The 20,637-nt window shown below is 37.9% G+C and overlaps 1 protein-coding gene across 1 annotated transcript in view; it reads right to left on the reverse strand.

The window, feature by feature from the left end:
* Positions 1-7,594: 7,594 nt before the first annotated feature.
* The window catches only part of LOC124163041 (sodium- and chloride-dependent glycine transporter 1-like), a 158,359-nt gene continuing 145,316 nt past the window's right edge, over positions 7,595-20,637 (reverse strand). The window contains exons 11-12 of the mRNA XM_046539824.1: positions 18,485-18,655; positions 7,595-16,241 (exon numbers count right to left, since the gene is read on the reverse strand). Coding sequence (XP_046395780.1) covers positions 16,077-16,241; positions 18,485-18,655 — 336 coding nt within the window. The 3' untranslated portion in view covers positions 7,595-16,076. The remainder of the gene's footprint in view (positions 16,242-18,484; positions 18,656-20,637) is intronic.

Consider the following 20,637-nt stretch of genomic DNA (forward strand, 5'->3'; position numbering starts at 1 on the left):
GCTTCAAGGGGAGCGGTAGATGTCGAAATATTCAAAACCTACATTTAAATATCAAACGTTTTCCTATTTTTCCTACTAATTGGGTACACCATTCTTATCGTTTCTCACTAGTGAAGCTCACCATTCCTAAATTTTCTCACAGGTTAAGTTCACCAAATTCCTTGTCACGGAGCCATTAAATTACCCTGACTCTAAACAGAAGTCCGGAGCATTCACTCAAAATATACTGAAAGTAAAAATTATTAACATCGCTCATGCATCAAATTAGTAATCCCATTTCAAAACTATTAGAATTTCAATAAAACCCGGAAAATCCTAAAAGGTATGGAAATGAATGAGACAGTTACCGCACGAAGAATAAATTTCAAAGGGGGGATTGGAACCAACCCCTTTCCCCCTGGCTAGGCGCCTGTATTTTAAAAGAATCGGCAAAGAAAAATGCCGAATAGAAACATAAGACAAGAATTTCTACTATGCATTACAGAAATAGGTGTTCATCACGTAAGGATGCCACAAACATTCTGGTGAAGTGAATGCTGTGATGAGTACGATAAAAAGACGACGAATATAGAAGTGAGCCGAACGTGCTTAAGTTGAGGTCACAAAGGTGAAAAGATAAAAATAAATAAACTTGAAATGAGACATTGGTGCTCGTTGAAATGAAGCCGTTGGAGGAAATCAGGAGAGGACATATCTCTTGCACTGAGAAGTGAGTCGCTCATTAAAGCGATGAAGACTTCGGTCGGAAGGGATCAAGAGCTACACAATGGTAGAGATAACAATGAAAACTATGGGGAGCAAGAAATTATTTCACATTGATTTCTTGAAGGTCTGTTGAAGCTGTGGATGTTAATAAAAGGGAATCAAATCACTATCGCTGGTCATCCAAGGGAATTATATGTTCAAGGTGAAAAATAGGAGAAAAATTACTCATTATTTGAGCAACTATCCAAATTGGAACCATAGTATCAATAGACTTAAAATCAATATCTTTGATTGTTCAAAAGAATTAGCTGTTAAAATTTAAACATAGGAGAAAAGTATTAATTATTTGAGCAAGTACTCAAATATTTGGTGTCAGAATCTCAGAGATATGATAACAGGTTCAATTTGTTTTCCGATGGAATGTTCTTTTCGTGTGTTCAATGCTTATTTTCATCGAAGTGATCAGTCTTATCACAGGGTTCAGACATGAAGGGTAAACTCAAAAACATGATACTATATCCAAACACGCTCCTGGTGAGTCACAGAAACTAAATCTGAGTCTACTAATGAGTCATGAAAAATAAATTTGATTGCATTAACGCTTAATAAATGGGGAATTCCGCTACTTAATCAGGAAGAAGGTATTAATTAAAAAATAAACATGCTCGAAACAAAAGCGTTCAAAAGCAGCAATGCAAGAATTGAAAAAAATTTAACTCAAGTCCGTGACGATGCCTGAGATCGTAAGAAAATGCGATGAAAAAATTATGCGTAAACGTGAACAGTAAGTCAACCCTTTCATCAATGCAGCACTAAAATATTCGGGGTTGTAATAATATTAATAATATTCATCCTACTTATTCATAAGTTGCAAAATACATATACACAATAAATAAAGCAGTATTTGACTATTTTATCTTCACTTTCGACAAATAAGTAAAACAGAATGTTCATGCTAATATTTTACTTCAAGGGAAAGAAGGAAGTAATTATTTCTAATTCAATTCTGTAAAGCATGTGAAGTGAATACCAATAAGATCAGCTACTATTAAAGAACAAAATTGTGAAATGATTTCCGACAGTGAACGCAAAAAGTTGCAGTGACCGATTATTACAATAAAATTACTTGTCAATACCCATAATTGTAAATGTGAGAATAATAAAGCACTATTATACGTACCTTACTTGAGTCCACTGACACCGGTAACGACAACACAAATGCTAATGTTAAACGATACATGTTGCTTAAGTATTAACATAAAACTTATCTTCGTTGATGGAGCCATATTGTTAGAATTCCAGAAATATCTCACTTTAATCAATTGATAACACTCATTTATATATGCCAACATAAAATGGTGTAATATATTAAATTCGAGAGAAAAATTCTTCAGGAAACAAGAGCACGATCCGAATGTCCCCCCTCCCTCGCAGTGCTATCCTCATGGCTTTTTGGGTGACAGATAAAATACCTCAGAGCTCAGTATCAAATATCCCATGATCAAAGATATCGTGATCCTCATGGCAGTTAATCCACGTTTTAGAATAAGTAAATATCAGAGGAGACATATGGCCTACAGCCCTAGGGGGTCGATGGCCTTTCAACACAGTATAATTTTCTTCTAAATAAACTCTTAAGGATCGAAATAAATTTCCACCATAAACATGCTTATTCAACACGAGCTTTTACTTCACCATACTCATGAATCGCATGAATTACATGCTTATGCTTTTCATGGATTTTGATTCTTCCAAGGAGATACCCTTCTAGGACCTCCGTTTCGTTAACAACTAGTGCATGTCGCGTTTCCCTGGACGTTCCGAAAATTAGGCAATGAATGCTTATGACCAACTGACTTCATTCTGGCACGATCACCGAAATGTTATCTCTACTGTCCTCGTGAAAGCTTCCAGCATTGCGCTGTGGGTAATGCTGAGACTAAAAGTCATAATTATACAAACCAGTTACTGAGACCTGAATGGTAGTTGCGGTGGGCTAATGTTAGCCATTACCATATCAATTATCAACTTCTAAGATTGACTTGTATCCGCCACCTAGTTTAGAATCATTGCAATGCGTGAAAGTGGTATACGTTGGGGAAGTTGTCTCTACCATGACTGAGGGTCCCAGAGCATGGGCGTACCCAGCGAGGGGCAGGAGGGGGCAGCTGCACCCCCCTAGAAACAAAATTCGCAAATGTTTTTCAGGAAAGTAATATTTTTCAAGCAAATAATTTTAAAATCTATCAAAGAGCTGTTATTCCCTAAAATGTTGATTTCATTCACCTTTTCCATGCTTAACTCTTACCTACAACTTGAACAACCATGGCTTGCCCCCCCTAGTTTTGATCCTGGGTACGCCCTTGTCCCAGAGAAGTGGCAAAGGGACGGGGGCGGATTAAGATCCATGCCTTTGAAGATTAGGGGGCGATTCATAACTTTTCGCTGCGCCTCGGTGGTATGCAATACCTATCAGAGATAATACGTCTAAAGTCTGATATGGGTAGACAAGTGAATTTTAGATATTCATCCATTATTGTTAAACATTTTTTTGATAGACTGGTGAAATAAAGACTTTCATTGGAGAGCCACCATATAGATTACGATATTTTCAATTTGTCCAGAAATTACGAGGCTACGAATGCCCTCCTCCGCCATTGAATAGGGGAAGGGAGGAAGTTTATCTGCTCCATGCTCCGCTACGAGTTGAATTGTAAAAACTAGGAATTCCTAGAATGGATAGTTTTAGGCATGACTTCGAAACATTGCTTCATGCAGAAGCAAAAAACCTTGTAGATTTCACACATACAATTTTAATATCGACCAGTTGCGTCGCTGTGCGTCATTTTAATCTTCATCGAAACTGGCCGATATAAACATTGTTTATGAGAGATCTACAAGGTTTTTTTTTGATTCGACACCAAGAATTCCATTTCCACGCTCCGGACCTTAGCTCCCATTACGTTGGGTGCAGCATTGCGACTACTTGCATCGGCGCATACTGGAGGCGAAAGGAGAAAAGGGAGCCTAGGGAGAGAAAGGCGACCGGGAAGTGAGTCACGCTTAGAGGAAGCGGAGTCTTGGAAGTTGGAAGGGTGACAAAAAAAAGAGAGGGGGACCAAGGTAGGGAGCGGCTCAGGGAGATAAGGGGCACTGAGATATAGATAAGGATATCTAGGGATAAGAGGGCCTATGGAGAGAAGAGGCCGGTAGATATAAGGACGCGAAAGGAAAGATACGACGAAAGAAGAGAGAGTAGGAGCGTATAATAATAATAATAATTCGACTTTATTGGGCGATTTCGGGACTAGAAAGTCCCATCTTCCATCTAATCCCTCGTTATACATTGAATATTTGCAGGGGAAAACATTGTCAAGTTACTCTTAAAATGGAGTGCAGTCAAATTATAATAATAGACATATATAAGTAAGATTTTAAAATAACAAAAAAATGCAAAGTTACATTTACCAAGTGTAAGAAGATGTGAACAAGCGTGGGAAAAACCTAAAAATATTGACTTTCGTACTACCTCGGTGGGGGCAGGGTAAAGTACTCGCCTGCCAAACAAGAGGTCGCGGGTTCGAGTCCCGCCTGAGTAAGTTTCCCTTATCCAGGACATGGTTGTTCGTGCACGTGCAATTGTTAAAATGTTTATCACACCCCGATGTAAAAGGCCAATGTGTGCTGTTTTCGGTGGAATAGAAAAAAAATAATAATTGGAAAAAAACCCACGGCAGGAAAACGCCCACACAAGAGGGGTTTGCTTTCTCTGAGAAAGAGCTAATATAAACATGGATGCACACAAAGCCAAGGGGGGATTGGGACATGAGCACGGATGGGGCGACTAGGAAAAGAGATAACATAGGGATAGAGGGGAGCTAAGGGCTAGAAGAGGACCTAGAGAGAGTAGGAGCCTAGGAAGGATAGGGACAGAGGCAGGGAGGGAAGGGGACAGCAGACGGAGGCCCTGGGCGGGCCCTTAGAGGTTAAAACCACGAGGGCCGGGGATCAAGTACCACTTAACTGATTCACCCAGTCATCCTCGGGAGGAGTGTGGAGAGGAAGGAGGCAAAAAGGAAAGAGGCGCTGCCGCGATAAGGAGCCCGCCGACGCCGTGAGGATAGGGTTGGATGGGGAAGATAGGGAAATCCCAACGCCGTCAATAGGGCGGCGTGGGCTACTGCATGCGAAACCATACTTTAATGCTTCTACGGAAAGGAAATATTTTCCCATGGAAAAGAAAAACCTTACAATTTTCCGTAAATGAGGGAGGGGTACAAAGAAAAGAAATGGTATAGGGATAGAGGGAATCCTAGAGATAGGGGTGGGTCTAGAGAGAGAAATAGACCTAAGGAGGAAGAGGGCTCAAGAGAAAGGGTCCCCTGGGGAGAAAATAGAACCTAGGGATAGATGGCGATTCATGGAGAAAGGGAGGTTTAAAAGTGACATGGGCCAATAAATAACGGGGTTCTAGGGAGAGAAGAGGGCCTAGGGAGGAAGGTAACTCTTGGAGAGATAGAGCTCAGGGCGAGTTCGGCCATAGGAATAGAAAGACGCCTAGATAGAGAGGACGCCTAGGAGGAGTGGTTGTTTAGAGAGTGAATATTGCCTAAGGAGAGAATAAATCCCGTTCCCATTACTATCGTGCTCACGTAATCCGCATGACCTTTAACGGAAATCGTATTATGTACAGATGTCCGAACAGTCGAAATCCTTAGTTCACAACGTTGCCACTTTGCGATGATAAGGCACTGTGGCGCCAGAAGTTGACGTGAGAAGAGAGACTTATCCGAAGACGTTTTTTATAATACAGAGCACTGACTAATCATTTTCCCCCTGAATTCCACAAATAAAAATGCAATTAAATAATTATGGGACTAGTGACATCATTGTGAGCTTTCATATACTTCGCATTGTCCACTAAGGCACTATAAAGTTCAGCCATTGGTCTCTTGCGTGGAGGACATTCGCTACCATCGTAGAGTGAATTCATGCATGATTTGTTTTATCGTGCTAATGATAATAACAGGAACGATATGCTATAGAGGGAGGGAGACGACGGGATAGAGATGATTATAAGCAGGGGAGGGTGCATAGGGAGAAATGGGGGCTTGAGGATAGCTGGATGGATTTGTGAGTAGGGTTAAAGGGGGTCTAAGAAGAAATGGGAGCCTAAGCTGAGGTAAAAATAGGAAGAGAAGAGAGCCCAGCAAAACAGGGGGCAAAGAGAGGGTGTCTAGGTCGGGGGCATGGACGTACCCAGCGAGAGGCGGGGGGGGGGGGGGCAAATATCGCATAAGTCTTTAAGCAAAATCAGAACTGAATTGAAACGAAAGTATCCAACAAATTTCTTTTAACCCACGAAAAATGATATGTATTAGTATAATACATATATGTAACTAAAATAAAACTATTTTTTCAAGGAAATAATCTTATAAACTAATAAAGCGCTGTTATAATTTTCTTAAAATGTTGGTTTCATTCACCTTATCCATGCTAAAATGTCAAAACCTGGCTTGCCCCCCCTAGAACATGGCCTGCCCCCCCCCCCTTGTTATGATCCTGGGTACGCCCTTGGTCGGGGGCCACCAGATAAATGAAAGCTCATGGAGCCAAGGTCTTATGAGGAGTCGCCACAAGATCTCGTTCAAATTTTTCTGGGTGATAGAAAATGGATACTCATCTGGTGTAATTTTTTTAGGCACCAACGCTCAATACTTTTCGTGATATTTGCAACGGAAAGTAACAGGCAAACGCCTAATGTATGCAACCCGCGTCACAACAATGGGCCCTTTTACTCCGTTGCTAGAGTATACTATACGGAGTATATACTCTGTGCCGTTGCTACGATGAAGAGCACGGAGTATTGTTGTGCCACGGGTTGTATAACATTAGGCGTTTTTTCTGCCTCTTTCCGTCGCAAGTATCTCGAAAAGTATTAAGCGTTGGTGGCAAAAAAAAAATAATACACCTCATGGGTAACTATTTCCTATCACTTAGTAAAATTTGAATGAGATCTGGTGATGAAATTTGTGGGACTTCCTATTTAGGGAGAGCGAGTGGCACAGGAGAAGAAGGTAATCTAAGGCGAGAGACTAGAAATGGTAAGGTGTCAATATATGAATAGGACTAGAGGAAGAAGAGGGTCTCAGAAGTCATGAAACACCAAAAAGAGCAGGGATCATTAGGAGGGAATTACTGGCTTGGAGGTGGCCGGAATACTCGGTTGTTTGCAGACTGGCTCTGATCAGTGGTGCAGCGAGGGGGGGTTATGGGGGATAAAAGCAGGGGTAAAGCCCGAACTTGAACACATAGAGGTGTTCTCTCTTGACGAATTTAAGTATACCGGGACTAGCCACGGTGATAACTTTACGGGAGTCACCCGCAATGCACAATTGTGCGAAAATTGTGCATTGCGGGTGACTCCCGTAAAGTTATCACCGTGGCTAGTCCCGGTATACTTAAAAATCAGAGGATTATAGTGTCAGAGGAAGAAAAAGCTGAAGAATGAGTTAGATGTGGATTGTAGCGGTCTTTGTTGCCAAAACAAGTATGTAGAGCAAAGTTCTTCAACAAGCAGTCCCCAGGCCACATACACCCCGTGGTCAATTTTTTGCGGCCCCTAGAGGCTAAAGAAAATATTGTATGACGAACCAAATATCAACACACATATAGTTTCCTCATAAAATCAGGTCCTATCAAAGCTTGAAATCCTAGAAACACTCTACATCCTCAAAAGTATGCAAAATTAAAGCTAGAATAGGATTATGACTACTCATTTTCAAATGTTACCACAGAATGTAACAAGAGAAAAGAAGCCAAATTCATTAATTGTTTAGGGGCTTTCTCCAATGCCGAGATGGCAGTCAAGGAAATAAATGAAACAGGCTGTACTTCAGTTTTTATTAAAATAACATGGCAATGGTAAATAATTCAAGGGCTCAATAAGAATTCACGACCAAGAGTCACTCTCTCAGCCAACATGCACAACACTTAATGTAATACATATAAATACTCTATGTCTGCTATTCTATTAGATTTTGGCAATTGTCGCACAGTCTATGAAATTCATAGGACATTCTGAATGATTCTTATTCTTCAGTTGCTGAATCATTCCTTGTGCTCATACAAATAACAACATTTCATATAAAATAGTGTTTGATGGAAAGCAATGACTTTGGGTAGCAAACTACCCATCCCAATATTTTCTTCATCACTTCTCTTCCGAGCCTGGAGCGCTAATGCCTGCAGGAATTTTCCTGCCTATTATTATACACAGTGCCACATCAATGTAACATTCTCAACAGAAGAAACCAAGAATACTGCACGTGCTCCACAAATTCATTCCACAAGACCTCCTAAGAACACTGTGAAAAATATTTGTCTATATTTCGTTTCATAATAACAATTCTAAAATATATATGTATATGTATGTATATACATGCATATAGTTTTTTTTGCAATTATTCACTGCACACAACTCTGAGGTTAGAAACTAAGCGTTTTACTGAAAGCAACACCAAACTACAATTCTCACCTCAACAACACTGAGTTAGCTCTATAATTGTGATGGACATACTAACTCTTTTTTTCAACAGGCACTGAAAATTTAACAGTCCACACATTCCATAATCACAGCAGTCCCACCATATAACTGGGTTGAATAACTTGAACGTCAAGCCTTATACCATATACTTTCAAAATTTAGCTCTTTTTCTCTACTGCCTTATGTAGCTTCCACTTGTCAAGTGTCAAATCAATTAAATGCCCCACAGAAAACCTTCACACCAACTGGATTTCATTTCCTAATAAATTCGCTAAGCATAAGAAGCAGATTATTGCATAGACAATTAATTCATTGGGTCACACTCAAATGCTTACAAATAAAAGAATAATACATAATTTTCCATCTAAAAATTTCTTTTGAGCTTTTCTGATGCAATTATGACATAATAATAATAAAACACATCATTAATAATCATATAAGTGATGATGTGAACCTTGATCACATTAGGACTACAATGAATACGTAGTGTATCATTACATTGACCATTAAATTTATTGTACTTCAACAATACGAATAAGGGAATGATTCATGGCTCCTTCCTATCTGCAGTATGTCCAAGAAAATTCATCATGGATCACACATTTATTATCATTGTAACTGCTGAACCAGGCTTCACATTGAGACCAAATGCGGAGGTACTACTTATTATATTTACACAATTTCATGGCTTAGGGACATTCATCAGATGGGAAATTTCACCACATTTTGGGACAACCAGAAAAAATATATGATCTGGGAAACTTCTCAACATTAAAAACATTAGGAACATTCATGAAACATAGATGTAAGGTCAGTTTACCAGAGAGTAATCTAAACTAAATTTCAGTAACCTGATGAAAAATTAGACATACTAAATTTCTAATGGTTATTTCACTCTCATGAAGCTAACAGTACTGTGACAGTGGATATGAGTTCATTTCTGGAAGTGATTTTCCTGGGCTAAACTTTCTTCAGAGGTAATACAATTCTATTATAAATATTTCATTATGAGGCAAACAAGAGAAATGAAGTATTTTAAAATGATATTATAGGACTTAAAACTTCATATTTCTGCACTTTTACATTTCCTACAAATTTGCACATGAAAGAATTTTTGCAGTTCTTTCCTCAAGAGCAAACATAACTATTTTTTTTAAAATAAGATAAGGAATCGTAAATCATTTCTGCCTCAGACTTGCATCATTTTTCCTACAGAGGGTATTTTTCTTTTTCCCAGTGTTACTCATTTATAGTAAACTTCCTGCAATAGTTTGTAGATTCTATTTAATGAATTGTGCTTAAATTTAAACCATCTATTTAGCATCATACTCCAGAATATAGGAGTCAAAAAATCATCATTAATCCAACGTCACCCACATTTCTACAAGTGATCAATGAGCTCACAAAGACCTTTTTTTTAGGACTGCAGACACTGAAAGTTGACCCCAGATTGCCTTGGACATTGGCCCTTGGGCAAAAAGAGAACACCCCCAATGATTACTACAGAAATACCTTCACCAAAAACAGTTTTGCTTTTTACATTAGGGAAGAGCCACATGAACAGCTAATGTAGGTAAGAAGGGGCATTATTAAGGTTCAACAAAGGCTAACATTCTCTGGAATGTGGTCACCATCCAATACTCTCACCTTACAGTATGATAAATTTGAGATGTACATTTTTCTGCTTATTGACCTAAGAGTGCATGGCAAATGAATCACCAGCTAAAACTTTTCCACTAATTATGCACTGCATTCATTTCCAACAATTTATACAATATAATGCCAAACAGGCTTAACTACAAAGAAGAACAGGGCAAGTGCATTTAGCAGATCATGGATAGGTGGTTGTAAGAAAATTTCCAGTAATATAAACTACAAAAATTTTTGCAAACTCCAAAATATATTCATTTCAGTAAAAATAATAGCTGCACTTCATTTTGAAACCAAACAAGTGCCAGCCACATGGAAAAAATACAAATTAACATTTGTACCCACGAAAAAATAAATAAGTAAAATTTAGGGGTTTCCCTTACTTAAACCAAATATATTTCCCTCATACTGCACATGCATTGTAAGCTCTGATTTCCACAAAATAACTGGTGACTCTTATTTCATGATTGCTACATTGCATTAGCTATGATGATAGACTTGTGAATTACACTTCAGTGTAGCACTTTCTACCTTCATAGAGTTTACCTTGGGCCAAAGGAAGAAACAGGCTCTTTAAAAGGCAGTCTTCTAATGTATATAAAATAATAAAAAATGTTAATACTGAAATGCTTCTTAAATGCACCATAAAAGAAGCCTATATGTCATGGAAAATCAATAACTAATAATTTAATTGGTAGATACTTACACCCTTAATATCATTTTTATGCTTATTTTTCTTAATTCAAGGTATACTAACTAATACACTCATAGGAGTATATCAGAGTTATATGCAAAATATCACAAATATGAACCTATTCAAAGATATAACCTGTTTTGTGGCACATGTTTACTTATTTTTGTCCTCAAAATTTGGGTAAAATCATGACAAAAGGAATTTGGTAACCTAATCGATAGAGCGCTTGGCCACTGATCAAATCGTCTCAAGCTAAAAGCTTGGTTAAAGCTGTGAACACTCTTAAACATACAATCCTTGAAGTGCAAGATAACTCAGGGAAAGGAACTGGCTCCTATGTGCACAATTCACACCCCTATGCCAACATCTGGGATGAGCTATACCCTCACAAAAGCCAAACAAACCTCTCCCGTCAATAAAAAAACAATTGTCAAGTCTTGCATTCGGCTGTCAGTAAACTAATGTGAATGTGGCAATCTCGCCAAAGAATGTGGATGCGGATGACTCCGTAAAGTTATCACCGTGGCTAGTCCAGTATACTTTAATTTCTCTTACCCCAGATTTCTGTCCCAGATTACTCAAGGAGGAGGTAATCAATATAAAATAGGTGCGTACACTATAATTATTTTTAGCTATTCATACAGGCATTGGTAGCATATTCTTTTGACATTTACATTCTTTAAATTCCTTATGATATATTTTACTGTAGAAAACATTCAAAGATTTTTGAAGGCCATTAGACCATAACTAACAAAGAAGAAAGACTAAATATAGAAAAAATCACAGAGAAATAATATTTTAAGGATGATTCATTTTCAGTGCAAAAATTCTGAGATTCCGGGAGCCCATACCAGCAGTTTGATTTAAGTAGGACCCTCTTATTTCATTATACATATACATATATACATGAACCCATTCATTTGTATCTCCCTTACAGCAATACCAGGTACAACATTTTTGAGGTCTAATATATTCTAATTTATTTATTTTTCCTGTATTCAATTCCATGTAAAACTGAAAAAGTAAATAAACCAGTCAGATTGGGCTGAGTAAAAGGGATATCTTCATTAGATGGGTCTTAAAGTGAAAATGTAAGATGAGAATTAAGTCTACATACTTCAATAAGTTTAATAAGTTTACTACATGGACTCAAATATGACCTTTGGTAATTTATTAACAAATTATGAGAAATTATTTGGCATTTCAACTGTCAACTTCACAGCAAAGAAAGCTTAATGTAAATAGATGTGCAAATATACAAAGTAAAATAATGAATCTCAATGTGAAACACATAAATAGGCCGGGTGATAACACTTTGCATTTCCATGACTGAGTAGATAGGTACTTATAAATCTAAAAATAATTTAGTTGATTTTGCTCTTGGATATTAAATTATATTGTAAATGTCCATCAAAATAAATTTTTAACATTGATCTCAGTATTTTCATGAGGAAATGTTACCTTGTATTCATGATATGATCCGTCATATTCCTTCTTTTCTCTATTCTAACAGTGCCACTGTATGAGGTCTATTTTCATTTACCCGGAAATTAAGAGCATACAATTTATTTATGTGAAAGATATTTCTTCCCATGCCTACTTGGAATGAATGATTAAGAAGAAATTTATTCAATTTCTCCTAATACTCCATAATCATCTAGCAATGTATGTACCTATTTCCCACTTCTTTGCCGACTGTCTGCACAAGGCATGTTACAAACACCTTCTTCACAAAATAAAGAGGCTTTGTATTAAATTATGCTTATATGGTTCTCAAAGCAACAGAAAGGCGGTACAATATGGGTAAATACATGAAATTGCATGCACATAATAAGACAAAAAAAAGCCCGCATATCAAGTAAATCATAGTAATAATTCAGACTTGATGTGAACTTAATTGGAATGCATCATCAATGATGTAAGTGAAAAGATAAGTAAGAGAACCAGAAGTAAAATGAAAGCTTAATTTTCAAAACTATGGAATGTCTCAAATGCGATTACCTTGCATCCTCATATCACACAAGAGAGATTTTCCTAGATTACCTAACACAAAGCCAATAATTTCATAGCTACAGGTAGATAAACACCAACTACACCAAGGCAATGACAATAGGCTACAACAAAACACAACGCAGTCTGTTGAACAACATATTTTAACAACTTTGGTAATCCTACAAACTTTTTAATATAATGTGACTTATTCCAAATTAAATACATTATTTCAACTCATAAATAACCATAGTCTTCAGAAAATGTTCAATGTGGAATGTTCATTTCACTACTTTGGAGCACAATGTTATAGTTTCAGTTCAAAATCAATGAAGCATTTCTCTTGAGCACCACTTCCAGTGAAACATAAGCAGTTCATTTGTTCCTAAGTCAATCAATCAAAACTGGAACATTATTGCTGATTAATGAGATGTGACTTTACCCTTTGGAAAAATATGTGATGCAGAGCAATACAATTATGGTAGTGCCTTGGATGTGCTAACAGTATTCAGAAGTTAAGATGGCTCCTATAAGTAGGCAGCACTCCATGCACTTGCACAATGCAATCACAGAATAGATACGCCATCACATACCTAACACAAGATTGATTCAATGCAAACTGACATTAAAACAGTTCATCAAAGGTTACTCATTTCAAATCCTATTCTTTCCAAGAGTATTAGTCGGTAAATATTTTTTTCCTTCAGTTCCAGATTGTGCAAGATAACTTCCCTAATTATTTTTCTTATTTTTTCACTTTGGGGAAATGAAACGGACTGGTGAAACCACCAGCAAATTTAGATGAAATATATAGATTTCAAAAATAAGAAAAATCATATAATAGACTAAATGTACACCATGATTTTAAGTGGCATTCCCAATAACTAAAGTATGTACCTGCACAGTGTAGCATTTTGCAAGCGACAATTCAAATGCATTACAATGACATTAGCAGGGCTGCCACAAATTTCAAAGGTGATCGGTTCTTTTAGGTTGCTCAGAAAAACTCTTCATGTTTCAGTCCCATTACATGTTGATTAAATACTCACATCTCAATACGGCTTCAATATGGCTCTCCTTCCTACTCATATCAGACTTAATTTGCAAGCCTCAATAGTATCCAGAAAAACACTTCTAAACTTTTACAAGGCAGCAAAATACTGGCTGACATGTTTAAACTATCACAGCAGCAAATATCAGAATCTATTTGTCGTTATCCTATAAATTACTGATACAGCCTACTATATCATTTTATGATTTTCAAAGACTCGATTTTCCAATTGCCCTTCCTGATGGCTACATTTCACAAACCTGTAGCAGCCCTAATAATAACACTAAAACATTTCCATAAGGCTTACAACAAAGTATTAAACCGAATATTTGAGCTTGATGCATGAAAGCTAGGATCACCTCATTTTTTCTTCAATGGAAAAGATGAATTGTAAATGCTGTAGTCAATGTAATACAATAAGTACGATCAAAGATTAATTGAGAAGTTACCGCTTTCTCTCAACACATTCTCATATGAATAGAAAAGGATTCAAAGAGATTGAGAACGCCTTGGTTTAATAAGAGAGCCAAAAGGTGTAGTTTGATTTTGAATGATTTTATATTGACTATTTTACTTAGAAATTTGCAAATCCTGGGACATGATAAAAAAAAATTGCTCACATAATTCATGAAAAAGTGAGCCAGTATTTTAGGTCTCATAGAAAAATTCAGTTGAGGAGTACCAATATTTTTTTTCAACCAGACAATAACAAGAGAGCCAATGGATCTTTCATTCATCATTTGTACATAGAAAGATAAGAGTCAGTGCACACATGGTCAGAACCACTAATAATGTAAGAAATATTATAAAAAAGCCAAATTGGGGTAACATAATCATAATGATGTGAAGTTACAAGCAATGATATGAAAGCATGTTCCATCAGAATAAAGGTGGTATTCCTGCTCCAGCAAACAAGGCACATAAAATGCAAACAAATTTCCATTGGGTTCCGGAATTAAAAAAGACATGTGTGATCCTATCAGACTAACTTTGACAACATCAAACATTTATAAGTTAAGGTATTAAGGTTGATGTACTGGAACTGTTCCATCATCTACAGATGTATAAAATGCACTTATCCACAATTTTTTACTTTTAATGAGATGAACGAAATGGACTCAAAAATGACACCATGCCAAACCCAGCCATCTCATATAATAGTTTTGAAAATCTGGAAAATTGAATTTTATTCACAAATACATTGCACACTTGAAACATGCAATTGGTATAGACAGCCGTAATCAGAAAATGCAAATTCGTTTTCATTGAAAAATAAAATTTTTTGACAAATCAACAAATAAAAATATTAATCAGAAAATTCGGACTCATTTGATCATGGACAATGATTAGCATTCCGAAGCCTCCTTGATAATACCCTGATAGTCCAATATTTTATATAGAGCTGACTCATAATTGACAACATTCCCTAAAGGTTTCACATCAATTTCATATGTTCCTTCGAATGTGTAAAAGGATGAAACAATTTGGAATTCTATTGAATAGATGGAACTTTTTCCCCAATAATGACTGAAGTGACTACAGCATTCATACACTCCATTTCCTTAAGAGCATCATCAAGTCCATTAAAAAGAAATGCATGATCCAATGACTATTTGCAATACATACATACGTCCAATACTTCTCCCTGAGTTGTACACACAGTCCACATTAGATCTACATAAGGAGTACTCTATTTATCTCATCCAAACATGCCATAAGCACTAACGCAGGTTGTGCACCTATGGGAAGGTACATAATATGTGGTCTGTCCACATAAACAGAGATTATATGTATAGTGGATGCACGCTTATCCAATCAAGATAGGTGTGAAAAATTTACAAATTAAGCCTCATTTACCTTACTTAAAAAAATGTATATACCTTCTCTTACAGGTTATTGCCTAAACTCCACCCATCACACACTTATGCTTTGACTAGCAAATCAACAATAATAGTTATATTCTCACCCTAAAAGGGTCTTTCATTCCATATTGCTTTTATAAAAGGTTGCACCATGCAGCTCTTTTCCACAACCATGCAGCCATCTCAAAATGTTGAGAGTGGAAATTGAAATATACCTTTCAAAATTTCTAAGCCCTATCTTCAACATAAAATGAAGCTCCTTCATTGAACACAAAACAAATATTTACAAAATGATTTTGGACCAGTCACCATCATAAATGGAACCTGGTAATATGCACAGATATTACCAATCCCACAATTAAACCTTACTTTAACTGAGCATCGTTTGGTATCTCACCAATTTATAATCTGTATACAACTGCTATTTCTTTCACAGACATTTCTACATACATTATATAATCATATACAAACTACTGTTTTGACTGCAGTACAATAGTCATGAATTTAACAAGAACTTTCTTCTTGAAGCATATATTATTCCCTTCCCTTCATTTCTAGTGATTCACTTGTTCACAAACCTCAAAGAGTGTTATCCTCTTGAGACTCCACATGCATCTCTTGTATCACTGGAAGGCCATTCATTAGGACAATGGTGTTACGAAGGCTGTCGTAGGTTGGTGGAGCTGAAGATCGCTTCAATGAAGGTCCCCAGTCTGGAGTCGGCTGCATCAACTTCCGTAGTTTCTGTAAGTAAATTAAATGACAGGAAAGAGTATGTCCATCAGTCATAGGTGAAAACATGGAAAATCTAATTACATAAGTATTTAAAATAGGGATGGTCGGATCCGATACCTCTCATCCAAATATCCGCGGATATTGCCCTTCATCGGATACATTGGATCTAAAGTTGCGGAAGACGTCGGATCTGGATCCAAAATTTTAAATAATAGCTTCAGTGAATGCAACACCCCATAAGGGTGGAAAGAGTTCCGATTCTGTCTTCGAATGTGCCGTCGCATACAATTCTTGTCCTGCTCATGAACTGTTTTATTTGAAAGCTCTTTCAGAGGTTACGTAGGAGAATTTCAGCTGTGGAAAATAAAAATGGCAAAATACGACTGGCATATAGTGTGACTCTTCCCAAGAGATTGAACAATCATCGGGGGAATCTCAGCATCAGGACTTTGAAAATGCTTTTGGATTCGAAAATATCCGATCCAAAAGATCCGGCTCCGAAAATCAAGGATCCGATCTGAATCCAGATCTGGGAAAAATCCTGGATCCGTCCATCCCTAATTTGAAATTGATGTAGAGGCTTTGGCAAAGCAATGACAACTAAGACCCGTTTCACATGGATGCGGATGGTCCACGCTATGCGCACATGTAAGGGTCCATTGACATAAATGGAAGCTTACACATGAGCGCGGACCATCCGCACTCGGAGGAGCCAACCGAGTGGCCCCTCCACCCCGCGGATCATCCGCGCCCATATGGACCACAGGTTTGTGCTTACACATGCACGTGGACGGCTGATGCGGACCAATTAGATAGTCAGTAGAATTAGAGCGAGCTTGGAGATAACAGTGCGATTGCATCTTTTTGCCATGGGTAGTGAAATTGACACTGAGAAAGTAATCGAAAAAAATTATATTCATCAGCACATAGTTCAGTAAATATGGTCATGGCTTTTTAATTAAGCGGCTTTTAATCTTCGTGCCACAATAGGGTGCACCCAAAACCTCCTCTGACGGGCACTTTTCTTCCGTTTTTTTCTACCCTGATGTACAACAATTGCTTGAATTGCACTCGGCAGTATGACGTTCTTCTACTTTGGCAAGCTACACGCAGCTGACATTGTGCCAGACACAGACGGATTTCGTGTCATGTGATCAACAGCGACCGCAAAAACGATGAACATCAAATACCGATGAATGGAATTATGAGATGATTAGGCAAATGTCCACCCATAAGTGATTAATTTTAGCAGAAGGGATGCAGAAAATTTGGAGAAAGAATGTGAGAATAAATATGGGGAAAAGATGAACAATTATGTACTGCTAAATATTTTTCATTGCCGAGGTACCTTTACAGCCTGAAGGGTAGAGAGTGCAAAGTGAGGTGGTTTGCAAACACAATGATGTTTATAGTATGTTGAACATCATTTCTGTACTTTGCCAAAAACTCACAATACACAATTCTAAGAATTGTAAAATATTCACTCAAGAGATTTATATTTCACACTGTCTGAAATAGGTGTCTTGGTTAGCTCCAGACGATAGCTAAAAAAGTCATGTAGCAAAACTCTGGCTCTAATAATGACATAATAATAATTCAAAAATTAAGCCAGAAGGCATGTTTAAAGACATTTAAATAATAGGCGAACATCTAAATCGAGCAATGAAATAGATTTCCAATTCTCCCAGCTACACGAGGCTGTTGTAGGAGCACTTTAAGGAGTACAATACATAAATTAACATGTGATGAAGTGCAAAATACAAAAAATTGTTCTTTTAACCACAAGGAAAACAAGGATTAAGTATTTCCTATACCTGCCCAGGAACAGAGTCAATTCTTACAATGTTTAACCATTCAATGCATACAATACTTCACACAAAGTATTAAATGAGCAGTTTAAATGAATTAAAACCAAGCTAATGCAAGCTCGGTTCGAGGCAGATTGATGGGAAAACATTCACTCAAGGTTACTTTAACCCTTAGACTGCGGAAAAATTTTCATACTTTTAGTACACTGACTGCGGAAAAACATTTTTAAACGTTTCACCATTGCTCGACTACCTTCTTCAGTATCCCAAAATTTTTAATGCTACCAGGCTAGAGCCCAAGTGTACTTTCCCTCACTGCAGGGGTCACTAATGCAGCTTAACTCTTCCTGGCCTTCCCAAAAAAACAAAGTGTTTAAAAACGTTTCCGCAGTCTAAGGGTTAATCGTAAGTTTTTCTATTAGGAAAACCATGGTGGATACTTACATCTCTAAGATCTCCCTCAGGTGCAGAGCAGACTTTGATTACCGCAACAATTATGACAACAACAACAGGAAGAACACCAATCACCCAACCAGCTGCATTTGCCCACATAGGGTATACATATTTCCCATATTTGGCTGGTTCATACTCCACCCAGTTGAAGAACAAAATGAACTGGAAAATGGAAAGGAATCAGAAAGTTGTACATCGGTATGGCAATGATACTTTACAAGGTACGCGGAGAGGAAATCTGTGTCGATTTGGGAGATGCATCAGTATATTGATTGCAGGGTTCCAGTTTCAAATGAAGGGTAAAGCCTTTGCCCATCCCAGACAAAAATGTTTTTAGGGCAAGGTGGTCCATGAAATGGGACTGGTCCCCTTACTCTGAATACATGCAAATCACACACCTATGGCTTAGTTTGGGGTGAACTCTACTGTCACTTATCATAAGCAATCTTAGGGTGCGGTTACATAATACGAGTTGCTGACTTGACAGTAGACAGCTAATGGACCCGGGTTCTTGTATAACAGTAGCTCGAATCGCCTCACCCGGTCACACAAGTTTGAGCTGCTGGCGTGAAAGTAGACAGTTACTGCAAGCGTTCACTTGCATCGTTTCAAATACAATTCCATTCCATTTTTTTCAGGCGAGGCTTTATGCAAATCTCTGTTCTTATAATTAGGATTCAAACAATTCCATAAGTTGGTTTGGTTCTTGCATAACTCCACAAACTTTATATTTTGTTTGGAAGCCCATCTTCCACCATTTCTTGTTTTTAATCACTACTAGAGACAGTGGCACAGCAAGGGGGGAGGGGTTTTGGGGGAGAAACCCCAAAACCCCTCCCAGAGCTCAGAGAAATTTTTAAATTTAATCCATTTTACTTAATTAATTAATACTACTTACAGAATAGTGTTTGGATTAATCAAATCTCCCTCAGAAAGTCGTAAAACTCGCCATTTTGAACCATTAATCTTAAAATTTTTTTTTTGGAGGAGGGCCCCCGCAACTCCTGCTTACCCTGGCGGATATGCAATACCCCACACCCCGAAGTATTAGTTACCCCTAAAACTCCTCCTAGCATTAATTCTTAGCTGCGCCCCTGACCAGAGATAAAGAAACTCGAAGAATGCGCCCGGCGTGGGCCCGGACTTACGAGCTACTGTCATTTCGCAATACCGTGCAAGTTGATGTCTGAGTCACATGCGAGCTGCTGCTTGTGGCATAGTGGGGAAGGCGAGAGGCGACTAAAAACAAAAAATTTGTAGTAACACGGTTGCAAGTTACTGACTGACTTGCACATAACAGTAACTCATATGATGCGGTCACACTGTGCGAGTAGCTGTGCTGCGGTAACTGACTAGGCCAGCTTGGCTACAAGCTCGCACTGTGTAAACCGGGCATTAGGGTTGAATTACTGAGTGAGTGACGGTAAGCAGAAATTTAACCCTATTGAGTAGAGGAGGACGACAAACTAAGAATCGAATAAATGCTGACAGACTAGAGGAGATACTGACCAGTTGACCAGACAGGTTGAGATAAAGACCACAAAAGAGGGTGTCATCAGGGGCAGATCCAGGATTTCTTTCTGGGGGGGGGGGGGGGGGGCACAAGCAAGGTCGTATCCAGGATTTTGTTCTGGGGGGGCTCAAGGATACCTCGTAATACAAAATGAACGCAATGATAATGGGACTGTATAAAAAATCTTGCATATTTTTTAAGGGTCTGGGGGGGGGACGTGCCCCTGTGCCCCCCCCCCTCCCCTAGATCCACCTATGGGTGTCATGATCGACTTAGACTTCTTTAATGACTTCTAGAGTTATGCAAGGGAGGGAAAAATCATCAAATTCAAACATTGAATGATGAATTACATATTTCCTGGCAGTTTGTCCACCCTAAATAGGAATAGGGGCAAGGCATATGAGTCATTGGTAAGAATATAAAGCCTTAACTTATAACCAGGAATTGGATTCTGCCATCATTTTTGGACATTTTGCCACCATATATGTATATAAAGTACTTTAAAAAATGCATGCAATCCAAAGTATTCCATTGAAATTCAGAAAAAATCCAGATATTAAAAGATAAGTGGGTACCCCACGAAAATATTGCTTGGTAGGCAATAGTCGCAGCATCATTCAAAATGAAACTT

The sequence above is a fragment of the Ischnura elegans genome, chromosome 7 (genome assembly GCF_921293095.1).
Source record: "Ischnura elegans chromosome 7, ioIscEleg1.1, whole genome shotgun sequence".
Taxonomy (NCBI): domain Eukaryota; kingdom Metazoa; phylum Arthropoda; class Insecta; order Odonata; family Coenagrionidae; genus Ischnura; species Ischnura elegans.